Here is a 13740-nt window from a genome sequence, read left to right as displayed (position 1 = left end):
CATCTCACATGGGAAGTAGCCAACATGTCTGCTTGTTGCTACTTCCATCGTTCTGACTAATCTCCAATATTAGCATATCCTAATCGGACAATGGCCGAGAGATATGATGGGACACATGACACAGAAGCAAGTTCTAGCAGCTCCACATGAGCCTCCTCCCACCCTTCTTCATCTCACCCCATCAACATATCCTTCTATTCCTTTATCCCTCATTTGTTTATCTAGCTTCCCCTTCAATGTATCTATTGAGGCTATTTGCCTCCCTGTGGCAGCGAGTTCTGCATTCTAACCACTCTCTGGGTAAAGAGTTTTCTCCTGAACTCCCTATTGGATTTATTCTAGCAAGAAGGAATGGAATCTCCTTCTCCCCTCGTACAGTGAGGCCATGGTAATATCAGAGTTCTGCCAACTCAGCACCGGTCAGTTAACAGCCCTAGGATTTCCATTTTTAAATTAAAAAAAAAATATTTTATGGGATGTGGGCGTCGCTGGCAATTCCAGCATTTATTGCCCATCCTTAATTGCCCTCGAGAAGGTGGTGGTGAGCCGCCTTCTTGAACCGCTGCAGTCCGCGTGGTGAAGGTGCTCCCACAGCGCTGTTAGGGAGGGAGTTCCAGGATTTTGACCCAGTGACAATGAAGGATCGGCGATATACTTCTAAGTCAGGATGGTGTGTGACTTGGAGGGGAACTTGGAGGTGGTGGTGTTCCCATGCACCTGCTGCCCTTGTCCTTCTAGGTGGAAGAGGTCGCGGGTTTGGGAGGTGCTGCCGAAGAAGCCTTGGCGAGTTGCTGCAGTGCATCTTGTAGCTGGTACACACTGCAGCCACGGTACGCCGATGGTGGAGGGAGTGAATGTTTAAGGTGGTGGATGGGGTGCCAATCAAGCGGGCTGCTTTGTCCTGGATGGTGTCGAGCTTCGTGAGTGTTGTTGGAGCTGCACTCATCCAGGCAAGTGGAGAGTATTCCATCACACTCCTTACTTGTGTCTTGTAGATGGTGGAAAGGCTTTGGGGAGTCAGGAGGTGAGACACTCACTGCAGAATACACAGCCTCTGACCTGCTCTTGTTACCACAGTATTTATGTGGCTGGTTCAGTTAAGTTTTTGGTCAATGGTGACCCCCAGGATGTTAATGTTGGGGGATTCGACAATGGTGATGCCGTTGAATGTCAAGGGGCAGTGGTTAGACTCTCACTTGTTGGAGATAGTCATTGCCTGGCACTTGTGTGGCGCGAATGTTACCTCCCACTTATCAGCCCTGATTCATATAACTCAATACTGGATAACAGATGCTGCATTTAGTCACTGATCCATCACTAATTTTCAAAACCAATCAGGCAGAGATTTTAAATTTGAATCATTCCAAACTGGAGCTTTGCCACTGGTTATTAAAATGCGACATTTGACATGTTCATATTGACTTGGTGCTAGGCATCTGAGATATCTGAGCTCAGCTTGTGCGCTGAGAAGCAAGGGAGCCATGGCCTGATTGCTGGCCAGGCTGACGGAGCTACCCATCTCACGCTTGGGGTGGAAGTGGTGCTTGAAACCCACAACGTCCCGACATCAGAGGCAGGAGAGCCACCCACTGAGTCACAGCGGTTGGTAGCTTCACGCAGTAAAGCCACATTTCCTTACTGAAGAGGGAGAGCTGATAGGAACTGAGGCTCAATTCAACTGGAGAAGGAGGGTGGAGAGGGCAAAGACTTTAAATATACATAAATATAAGCTCGGAGGGTGGTGGTGATGGGAAAACTACAAAGCAGAAGGCGAATCCAGGCACAGCAAACAAACACAAACAGATTAAACAATCTAAGAAACCTGAGCAGCACACGGATAATGATAAGAACGTATGTACGATAAGATAGGATGTGCCACTATCTTCTTTATCATTGAAGAAGTGAAGGAGCTTTGAAGAAGGATTAGGGAAGCTTAAGTTTTGCATTATCATAGAAATAAGGGAGAAACACATTGATAACATTCATTTCTAAAAATTCAGATTATTATGCAGGTGCAAAGCATATAAATGAGCACGAGTGAAAAATAAAGCTAGAGCAGATTATTAGGAAGAACTGGATTGCTCGAAGTTTGGTAACTGTGAAGTGAATTCTTGCATTTCTTTATATCGCCTTACGGGAAAAACACTGCAAAGCACTTCACATGATGACTTGCTTTGAAGTGCAGTGACTGCACAAGATGCAAAAATATTGGGGTTCCTCACCGAGGAAAGGTTAAGCGTTCAGGGCAGCCCTGGAAGGCCCCCTGTGCTCGCTGACCGACATTGGCTCCCGGTTAAGCAACGCCTTGATTTTTTAAGTTCTCATCCTTGTTTTCAAAGCCCTCCATGGCCTCGCCCTCTCCCTATCTCTGCAATCTCCTCCAGACCTACAACTCTCCGAGATCTCTGCACTCCTCCAATTCTGGCCTCTTGAGCTTCCCCGATTTTAATCGCTTCACCGTTGGCGGCCGTGTCTTCAGGTGCCTCAGCCCTAAACTCTGGGATTCCCTCCCTAAACCTCTCCGACTCTCTCTCCTCCTTTAAGACGCTCCCTAAATCTACCTCTTTGATCAAGCTTTTGATCATCTGCCCTAATATTGCCTTATGTGGCTCGCTGTCAAATTTTACATCGAATATACGGCACAGAAACAGGCCATTCGGCCCAACCAGTCCATGCCGGCGTCTATGCTCCACTCGAGCCTCCTCCCATCTTTCCTCATCTAAATCTATCAGCGTAACCCTCTATTCCTTTCTCTCTATATGCTTGTCTCGCCTCCCCTTAAATGCATCCATACTATTTGCCTCAACCACTCCCTGTGGTAGCGAGTTCCACATTCTCACCACTCTCTGGGTAAAGAAGTTTCTTCTGAATTCCCTATTGGATTTCTTGGTGACTATCTTCTATTGATGGCCTCTAGTTATGCTCTTCCCCACAAGTGGAAACACTATCTCTGTATCCACTCTATCAAAACCTTTCATAATTTTAAAGACCTCAGCCTTCTCTTTTCAAGGGAAAAGAGACCCAGCCTGTTCATCCTTTCCTGATATGTATACCCTTGCATTTCTGGTATCATCCTTGTAAATCTTCTCTGCTCCTGGTACCCCACTCCTGGTACCATGTTATGTTCATTAATAATTAGTCGTTTTTATTAAGAACAGCTAGCTTTTGCTAGACACTTTATTGAGCACATGTGGACTAGGTACAGTATCTGTAGAGGCCTCCATCTTGACTGCTGCCTTGTGGGTAGCCTAGTGCATTGCGGGTAGCCCACTCTTATATACATACAGCACCACCTAGTGTACCATTCCAGAATGACAGGTTACTGATCATTACACTCTCCAGTGCCTCTATATCCTTTTTATAAAATGCTGACCAGAACTGTACACAGTGGTTGATAGCGCTCTTGTGAAGCACCTTGGGACGTGAAAGGCGCTATATAAATGTTGTAATATGAGCAACATCAATCGGGTCAAGGTGTTGCATTCACTGCACTTAGCTCTGGAGCTTCCTGTTGTTTTAAGTATCAGATACCGCAGCTCATTTTCTTTCGGTATAATTCTCGCAGAAGCCTTTGATACTGATAATATTGCAGTCCAGCGAACACCAACACTGCACTGAAAACACTCTCAACAGTTAGCAAACACCAGCAGGTTTTCATTTTCGACTGCACGTGGAAATACCGCTGCCACGTTACGTACTTTGAATGCACAGCCCCTCGGTGCAGTTCTCTGACTCCTGGCTCACTCCCTCGCAGAACTTGCCACCGTATCTCGGCTCGGGAGCCACGCACGCACGGACTCTCTGGTGCTCGCACTCGGCAGAGCAGGTTGACCACCTGTTCCAGGATTCCCAGCCGCCATCCACTTCAGCGCACGGAAGGAAGAAACAGAAACATTAAAAAAAAAAAAATTTAACTAACGAAACTCAATTACAGCGAGGTGAGGTGAGTGGGCATGTCCTCTGCTCTGTGACACTGCACTTATTTTACCGGCAGCAGCTGTTTAGATGAGGGAAGAGGTTTTAAAGGCAGATGTGCTGATGTGCTGATGTAATTAGGGACAAACATTAATTTTCTCATCAATTTATTTCTCACCATTAACCAATTACCATTCAAACATTAGAGGCATTGGAGAAGGGACAAATTTTTTTACAAGTATGATACCAGAACTGAGGGGTTATACCTGTCAGTAAAGATTGAACAGGCTGGGGCTCATTTCTCTAGCGATTAAAATCGGGGATGCGCAAGAGAATTGGAGAAGCGCAGATATCTCGGATGGTTGAAGTGCTGGAGGAGGTTACAGAGATAGGGAGGGGCGAGGCCAAGGAGGGACCTAGTCCAGAAACCAATATCTCTGGCCAAACATGACCCTGTCAAAGGCACAACTGTCCTTGGATTAGAGGTGCCACTGTTACACAAGGAGACCTCCCTTTCCCAGCCAGTTTCTTAATATTTTTTGGATAAAATGAGGGGTGTCCCGACAGAGGTCTTTAAGATTATGAAAGAGTTCGGCAGGGTAGACATCGAGATGTTTCCACTTGTGGGGGGAGACCAAAACTAGGGGCCATAAATAGTCACTAATACTTCTTTACCCAGAGAGTGGTGAGAATGTGGTCCTTGCTACTGCAAGGAGTGGTTGAAGCGAATGGTATAGATGCATTTAAGGGGAAGACCATAAGAAATAGGAGCAGGAATAGGCCACTTGGCCCCTCGAGCCTGCTCCGCCATTCAATAAGATCATGGCTGATCTAGGGCTCAAATCCAGTTCCCCGCCCGCTCCCCATAACCCTTCACTCCCCTATCTTGCAAAAATCTGTCTATCTCCACCTTAAATGCATTTAATGACCCAGCCTCCACGGCTCTATGGGGCAGAGAATTCCACAGATTTACGACCCTCTGAAAGAAGAAATTCCTCCTCATCTCAGTTCTAAAAGGGCGACCCTTTATTCTGAAACTATGCCCCCTAGTTCCAGATTTCCCCACGAGGGGAAACATCCTCTCTGCTAAATAAGCTAGATAAACACATGAGGGAGAAAGGAATAGAAGGTTATACGGATAGTGTTCGATGAATAAGGTGGGAGGAGGCTCGTGTGGAGCATAAACACTGGTATGGACCTATTGGACCGAATGGCGTGTTTCTGTGCTGTAAATTCTATGAAATTCTATGTAACTATGTGATAGCCTACTGAATTGACTGGGAATCGACATGGGTAAAACATCATCCATAAACATAACTGGTGTTGAAATTCTCTTTCAATATAATAATATATTCCATAATGATCATGAACTGTGAGGAGGGTTTACAGTAAACATGCAAGGGCACAAACATGTACTTTGTGAGATACTGTTCTAAATTTACAATCTTCGGACACTGAGGGGCAGTTATTACTGTGAAGGAGCCTGCCTGATTTTTCTGAACATTTAAATTAAAGGATATAAAAAAAAAAATCGGGTGGCCTTCCTTACGGGAGTGCGATCCTCCCCAACTGAATTTCTCGTCGCATCATGCCCAAAGCGATCCAACACAAACAGGAACAGGCAAAACCTGGCCGTGGAGATTTTGGGAACATCGGATATGCAGCACAGGTCAGCTCACATTGGACACTGAGCAAAGGTTGCCCCGCCCGTCCAGTGCTCTCTTTCTTATTCTGTGAAGTCCAAACTGTATCTGAAATAATAGGACACCTGAACCTGTAGAAGCTTGGTTAACCTGGGGCTGCTGCAGTCCTTGGGGTAGATCTTGACTTTGTGCGATACTGCAAAACGGGTGAGAAACTCCAGGATGATTTGGACAGGTTGGGTGATTGAGCAGAAGCATGGCAGATGCAATATAATGTGGATAAATGTGAGGTTATCCACTATGGTGGCAAAAACAGGAAGGCAGATTATTATCTGAATGGCAATAGATTGGGAGAAGGGGGAGTGCAAAGAGACCTGGGCGTCCTTGTGCACCAGTCGCTGAAGGTAAGCATGCAGGTGCAGCAGGCGGTTAAGAAGGCAAATGGCATGTTGGCCTTCGTAGCAAGAGGGTTCGAGTACAAGAACAAGGATGTCTTGCTGCAGTTGTACAGGGCCTTGGTGAGACCACATCTTGAGTATTGTGTGCAGTTCTGGTCGCCTTATCTGAGGAAGGATATTCTTGCCATGGAGGGAGTGCAGTGAAGATTCACCAGACTGATACCTGGGATGGCAGGAATGACGTATGAGGAGAGATTGGGTCGATTGGGCTTATACTCGCTGGAGTTTAGAAGAATGAGAGGGGATCTCATTGAAACTTATAAAATTCTGACAGGACTGGACAGACTAGACACAGGAAGGATGTTCCCGATGGCAGGGGAGTCCAGAACCAGGGGTCACAGTCTAAGGATAAGGGGTAAGCCATTTAGGACAGAAATGAGGAGGAATTTCTTCACCCAGAGAGTGGTGAACCTGTGGAATTCTCTACCACAGAAGGCAGTTGAGGCCAATTCATTAAATATATTCAAGAAGGAGTTGGATATATTTCTTAAGGCTAAAGGGATCAAGGGATATGGGGAGAAGGCAGGGACAGGGTATTGAATTTGGATGATCAGCCATGATCTCATTGAATGGCGGAGCGGGCTCGAGGGGCCGAATGGCCGACTCCTGCTTCTATCTTCTATGTTTCTATGTTTCTATGTGTGTAAGAACATCAATATATTTTTACATTGCTTTGGTTTTAATTGAGACACAACTATAATTTGGAAAGGATTGGTTCGGGGGAACGGTAGCATAGTGGTTCTGTTATTGGACCAGTAAAACAGGGACATGAGGAGAAATCCCATCACTGGGGGAATTTAAAATTCAGTTAATTAAATAAATTTGGAATTAAAAAGCTATTATCAGCAATGATGACCATGAAACTACTGCTTTTTTGGATAAAACCCATCTGGTTCACCTTTAGGGAAGGAAATCTGCCGCCCTTACCCGGTCTGGCCGGTATGTGACTCCAGACCCACAGCAATGTGGTTCACTCTTAACTGCCCTCTGAAATGGCCCAGCAAAGTCACTCCGTTGTACCAAAACCGCTACGACAAAGTCAGCGCCGTGAGAGAACCTTCACCACACGGGACTGCAGCGGTTCAAAAAGGCGGCTCACCACCACCTTCTCAAGGGCAATCAGGGATGGGCAATAAATGCCGGCCTTGCCCAGCGACGTCCACATCGCAGGAACTAATAAGTTTAAAAAAAAATCATCTTCTTGAAAAAGCCTGTTTTCTCCCGGTCATGTTCTAAAACTGCAGATAAGAGAAGCTTTGGAAACATAGGCTTTTATCACAGCAGGTGGGGGGGGGGGGGGCGCCGCAGGAGCATACATCAAGGGATTATTTACATCAGAGGATTATTTACATCAGAGAATGGTTTTGTGGGGCTGGGGGGGGGGGACAACAATAAATAAGAGGTAATCCAATAGCAAAATACTACGGATGCTGGAAATCCGAAATAACAACAGAAAATGCTGGAAAAACTCAGCAGGCCAGGCAACATCCGTGGAGAAAGAAATAGATTCAACGTTTCAGGTCGAAACCCTTCTACAGAACTGAGAGAAAAGGCAGGAAATGAAACAAAAGGCAGTTTGGGTGCTGGGAAATGGGGGAGGGGATGAAAGAAGAGACATTAAGAGATATTCAAGGTGAGACGAGATGGTAATAGGACAGGTAAAGAAACAAACAATGGCTCTAGATGAAGTGTGAAATGCGCTGGCAGAGTGAGAGACAGCTGCCATGTGGAAGAGAGAAAAAGGAAAAGGCACAAACCAAAAGTGTGGATAACAAATATAAAAATATAATAGGGGCCGAGGTTATGATCTGAAGTTGTTGACATCGATATTGAGTCCGGAAGGCTGTAAAGTGCCTAATCGGATAAGAGGTAACACTCTGGTGTGGAAAGGGTTACAAATGAGGCCTCTCGTCTCTGTTTGGTAAACTATTTGAAACAAATCGTAGTTGTAAAACATGAGGTAAGGGTTGCATTCGGGAGGAAGAGAACCATAAACCGAGACGGCATAAGAGACAGCTGCAAATAACAACAGAAGACGCTGGAAAAACTCAGCAGGCCAGGCAACATCTGTGGAGAGAGAAATAGAGTCAACGTTTCAGGTCGAAACCCAGAAGGCACCTTCACGATTTCTCATTAAATCTACGCAGAGTAAGTTTCAGGACGCAGGGCTAACGTGCGCTATTCTGTCTGGTTGGTTGGGGCGTTTACGGCAAATGATTTGTTGGTTAGGGTGTTTAAGATTAATGATTTGTCCGTAATAAATGAAGTGAATTATCAAACGTATTACTGCCTCGAAGTTGTACGAATCTGTTTAAAGGGTAACGAAGGAATTATCCAACAGGTGAGACCGACTGGCCACCACCCATTTTACACTATCGCGCAAACATAAGAAATAGGAGCAGGAATAGGCAAGTGGCAATGAGATCATGGCTGATCTTGGGCTCAAAGCCACTTCCCTGCCTGCTCCCCCATAACCCTTCACTCCCTTATCTTGCAAAAATCTGTCTATCTCCACCTTAAATGTATTTAATGACCCAGCCTCCACGGCTCTCTGGGGCAGAGAATTCCACAGATTTACGACCCTCTGAGAGAAGAAATTCCTCCTCATCTCAGTTCTAAAAGGGCGACCCTTTATTCTGAAACTATGCCCCCGAGTTTTAGATTTCCCCACGAGGGGAAACATCCTCTCTGCATCTACCTTGTCGAGCCCCCTCAGTAGCTTATATGTTGCAATAAGATCACCTCTCATTCTTCTAAATTCCAATGAGTATAGGCCCAGCCTGCTCAACCTTTCTTCATAAATCAAACCCCTCATCTCTGGAATCAACCGTGTGAATCGTCTCTGAACTGCCTCCAATGCAAGGTCAAGATCTACCCTCAGAGTGAATGTTACTCTGCATGCTGCTAAAGCATTATAAAACGAGAAATGGAGTTCACCAGGTACAGGAAACTTTCTGGTATCCGGCACAGACGGGACCGATGTGTTGCCGGTTCATCAACAATTCCGGATAACCGAACGCTATAGTAAAAGATACGGAGCTCAGAGCTCCGTATAAAGCAACAAACCCTGTTGCTTAGCAACAAACCCTGTTGCTTAGCAACAGCTTCAGAACAGCGTCCACAAGTTGCAAGTGTCACTGTAGCTTAGCAACAGCTGCAGCCAAACCCTTGCCTTCCTGCATTTGTTGCTGTGCAAGTAATAAAAGTTATAAAAGTTACCTGAACCGACTCCTGAATTTTGCCGGTTAACCGATATTTCCGGTTATTTAGGGGCTGGTTAATTGAAAGTTTCCTGTAATATGCTTTCGAGAGATGGGATCAAATCAGATATTAGCTGAAGGAGTATTTGCTTAGAATGGCTTAAATCCATCGTTCTGTCACATCAGTGAAGGGAAATAACATTTCCTCTCAGTAGTGCGTAGAAACTGGTATCGCTTCAGCATAATCCAATGGAACCCAGCCACAAATTCAGGTGACTATCTCAAGCGCGGTCTCCTTGATTGATTACTGTGGTTCGAGGCTTGCTGGCTTCATGAGGCAAAAGCCAGATTTGAGTGTGGAGAAGGCAAGGTTTCACAAAGTCAAAGAGTGGGCACACTAGAGTCTGTCAAGAGCAAGGGTAGGATGCCAGTTAGGTGCCAAGCAACCCATTAATTGATTAAGCTTCTGGAATAATTGAATAGTACAGCACAGAAGGAGGCCATTCGGCCCATCGAGTCTGCGCCAGCTCTTTCGAAGAGCAGTCCAGTTAGTCCCACTCCCCCGCTCTTTCCCCATATTCCTGTGATTTTTTTTCTCCTTCAAGTATTTATCCAATTCGCTTATGAAGGCTACTATTGAATCTGTTTCCACTGCCCTATCAGGCAGTGCATTCCAAATCCTCACCACTCGCTGCATAGAAAAGTTTTTCCTCCTGTTGCCTCCGGTTCTTTTGCCAACCACCTTCAATCTGTGCCCTCTGGTTACCGACCCGTCAGCCATTGAAAACAGTTTGGGCAGGATTTTCATTCAGGAGTCGGGCAGGAGGCGGGACTACAACATTCGGGGTTGTAGTCCCGCCTCCATCGAGATGCGGCCAACCCACGCGATTTTGACTTGATTGACCTTGTTAAGCCCGCCCAGCGGGCTCAGTAGGCCAATTAAGGGCCACCCAGCAACAGGTGACGTCACAGACTGAAATTTCATCTGTCATGCTTTGTGCATTGAGTGCTGTTGGAGTTTTGCTAAGTGGGAGAAAAATCATTTAAGTGTATTTTGTGAATTTTAGTGTGTTAAGAAGTCAATTATTTGAAGTAAGTTTAATTTTTTAAGGGTTTTTTAAACTCTTGGGCAGTTTAAACAGGAAGTAGAATCCAGGTATAAAAGGGGAGGGGCTAGTGCGGTGCAAGGAGTGCTTTGTGCATTGAGTGCTGTTGGAGTTTTGCTAAGTGGGAGAGTTCGGATAAGTGGGAGGTGAGGGTGTGTTTTTTGCTCTGTTTTGTTCCCCACTCCCAGGCTTAGACATCACTGTGGAGGCAGAGCAGCGAGACGAGTCAACCAAACAGGCTCCACAGACAGTATTCAAGGAGGAGGTTGGTGATCAGCTGGTTGGTTGGTTTTCTTCCTTCTCTTCTCTTTCATACCTTTAAGTTGGTAAGTCCTATTGAATAGTGGTGTGATATTATCATATATATCCGGGCAGGGTCTTCATAACTAATAATAAGAAATTTAATTAATTATATAGAATGGAGCAGGTGATGTGTTACTGTTGCGAGATGTGGGAGCCGGTGAACCCCATTGAGGCTAACGGTGATTACATCTGCGACAAGTGTTTGCTGCTAGAGGAACTCAAGTTCCATGTTATGGAGCTTGAGACCGAGCTTCGGACACTGCGACACATCAGGGAGGGGGAGAAGTTCCTGGACTCTATGTTTCAGGAGATGGTCACACCTATGAAGTTAATTACTGCAGATGTAGTCCGTGGTCAGGGACAGGACGGTGTGACTACGAGTGAGGAAGGTACAGGGATCCAGGATGTAGTGTTGAAGGAGACGCAGCCCTTGTTCTTGTCCAGCAGGATCGAGGTTCTTACTCCCTGTGAGGGCGGGAGCGGGGACTGCAGGGAGGATGAGCAACCTGGCCACAGTACCGTGGTACAGGGGGCCATTCAAGTGGAGGGAGTAAAAAGAAATGTTGTAGTGGTAGGGGATAGTATCATTAGGGGGATAGATAGGGTTCTCTGCAGTCAAGAGCGGGAGTCCCGAAGGCTGTGTTGCCTGCCTGGTGCCAGGGTTAAGGACATCTCTTCTGGGCTGGAAAGAAACTTGCAGTGGGAGGGGGAGGATCCAGTTGTCGTGGTCCATGTTGGTACAAACGACGTAGATAGGACAAGGAAGACGGTTCTGTTAAAGGAGTATGAGCAGCTAGGGGTCAAATTAAAAAACAGAACCTCAAGGGTAATAATCTCTGGGTTATTACCTGAGCCACGAGCGAATTTGGCTAGGATAAATAAAATTAAAGAGTTAAATGCGTGGCTCAAAGACTGGTGTGGGAGAAATGGGTTTTGCTTCTTGGGACACTGGCACCAGTACTGGGACAGGAGGGAGCTGTTCTGTTGGGACGGACTCCACTTGGCCAGTGCTGGGACTAGAGTCCTGGCGAATCATATAACTAGGGCTGTAGAGAGGGATTTAAACTAATTAGTGGGGGGAAGGTTTCTAGAGAGCAAATAATAGAAATGACAACAGAGAAGGTCATAGACTTAGGTAGCAGTGGGGGAATTAAAAAACAGAATGTGTCAGGAAGGGACAGAAGGTATGGAGTAAAAAGTAAAGTACTAAAAAGGGAAAAAACAGGAACTAAGTGTTACAAAACATATTTGAAAGTTCTTTATCTGAATGCACGTAGCATTCGTAACAAAATGAATGAGTTAACGGCACAAATAATGACATATGGGTATGATCTTGTGGCCATTACAGAAACATGGCTGCAGGGTGACCATGACTGGGAATTAAACATACCAGGTTATTTAACAATCAGGAAGGACAGGCAGGAAGGGAGAGGAGGTGGGGTGGCTATGTTAATAAAGGAAGGAATCACTATAATACAGAGAAATGATATTGGGTCAAAGGAGCAGGATAGTGAAACAGTTTGGGTGGAGGTAAGGAATAATAAGGGGAAAAAAACACTAGTGGGTGTAGTCTATAGGCCTCCGAACAGTTGCAACTCTGCTGGACGGAGTATTAATCAGGAAATAGTTGAGGCTTGTAATAAGGGAACAGCTATAATTATGGGGGATTTTAATTATCATATTAACTGGACAAATCAAATTGGGCAGAGCAGCCTTGAGGAAGAGTTCATTGAGTGTATTAGGGATGGCTTTCTTGAGCAGTATGTAACTGAACCGACCAGGGGGCAAGCAACCTTAGATTTGGTCCTGTGTAATGAGACAGGATTAATTAAAAATGTCCTAGTAAAGGATCCCCTTGGAATGAGTGACCATAACATGGTTGAGTTCCATATTCAATTAGAGGGTGAGAAGGTTGGATCTCAAACAAGCGTGCTGAGCTTGAATAAAGGAGACTATGAAGGTATGAGAGCGGAATTAATTAGAGTGGACTGGGAAAATAGATTAAAGGGTAAGACGGTACATGACCAGTGGTGTACATTTAAGGAGTTATTTTACAACTTCCAAAAAAAATATATTCCACTGAGGAAAAAAGGGTGTAAAAGAAAAGATAGCCATCCGTGGCTAAGTAAAGTAATTAAGGATAGTATCCGACTAAAAACAAGGGCATATAAGGTAGCCAAATCTAGTGGGAGGATGGAAGATTGGGAAGTCTTTAAAAGACAGCAAAAAATAACAAAAAGATTGATTAAGAAAGGGAAGATAGATTATGAAAGTAAATTAGCAAAAAATATAAAAACAGACAGTAAAAGTTTCTATAGTTATATAAAAAGAAAAAGGGTGGCTAAAGTAAATGTTGGTCCCTTAGAGGATAAGACCGGGAAATTAATGGTGGGAAACATGGAGATGGCAAAAACACTGAACAATTATTTTGTATCAGTCTTTACAGTAGAGGACACTAAGAATATCCCAACACTGGACAAACAGGGGGCTCTAGGGGGGGAGGAACTAAATACGATTAAAATCACTAAGGAAGTGGTACTTGGTAAAATAATGGGACTCAAGGCGGATAAATCCCCTGGACCTGATGGCTTGCATCCCAGGGTCTTGAGGGAAGTAGCGGTAGGGATTGTGGATGCATTGGTAATAATTTTCCAAAACTCACTGGACTCAGCAAAGGTCCCGGCAGATTGGAAAACTGCTAATGTAACACCCTTATTTAAAAAGGGTAGTAGGCAGAAGGCTGGAAACTATAGACCTGTTAGCCTAACATCTGTGGTTGGTAAAATGTTAGAGTCCATTATTAAGGAGACAGTAACGGGACATTTGGATAAACATAATTTAATAGGGCAAACTCAGCATGGTTTCATGAAGGGGAAGTCATGTTTAACAAATTTGCTTGAGTTTTTTGAGGAAGTAACATACAGGGTGGATAAAGGGGAACCAGTGGACGTAGTGTATTTAGACTTCCAAAAGGCATTTGACAAGGTGCCACACAAAAGATTATTGCTCAAGATAAAAAATCACGGGATTGGGGGTAATATTCTGGCGTGGGTGGAGGATTGGCTCTCTAACAGAAAGCAGAGAGTTGGGATAAATGGTTCGTTCTCAGATTGGC

The 13740-nt window shown here is 45.0% G+C and overlaps 1 protein-coding gene across 2 annotated transcripts in view; it reads right to left on the bottom strand.

Annotated features, from left to right (window-relative positions):
- LOC147097912 (netrin receptor UNC5D-like) overlaps positions 1 to 13740 on the bottom strand; it is a 743147-nt gene that overhangs the window by 190708 nt on the left and 538699 nt on the right. For both annotated transcript variants that reach the window (XM_085970980.1, XM_085970983.1), the window contains exon 7: positions 3699 to 3863. In XM_085970980.1, coding sequence (XP_085827106.1) covers positions 3699 to 3863 — 165 coding nt within the window. The remainder of the gene's footprint in view (positions 1 to 3698; positions 3864 to 13740) is intronic.

The sequence above is a fragment of the Somniosus microcephalus genome, chromosome 30, assembly GCF_052327205.1.
Source record: "Somniosus microcephalus isolate GS21.2 chromosome 30, FLI_Smic_1.0, whole genome shotgun sequence".
Classification (NCBI taxonomy): Eukaryota; Metazoa; Chordata; class Chondrichthyes; order Squaliformes; family Somniosidae; genus Somniosus; species Somniosus microcephalus.
Note: the sequence above shows the minus strand (reverse complement) of the source record. Positions and strands in the feature narration are given on the sequence as shown.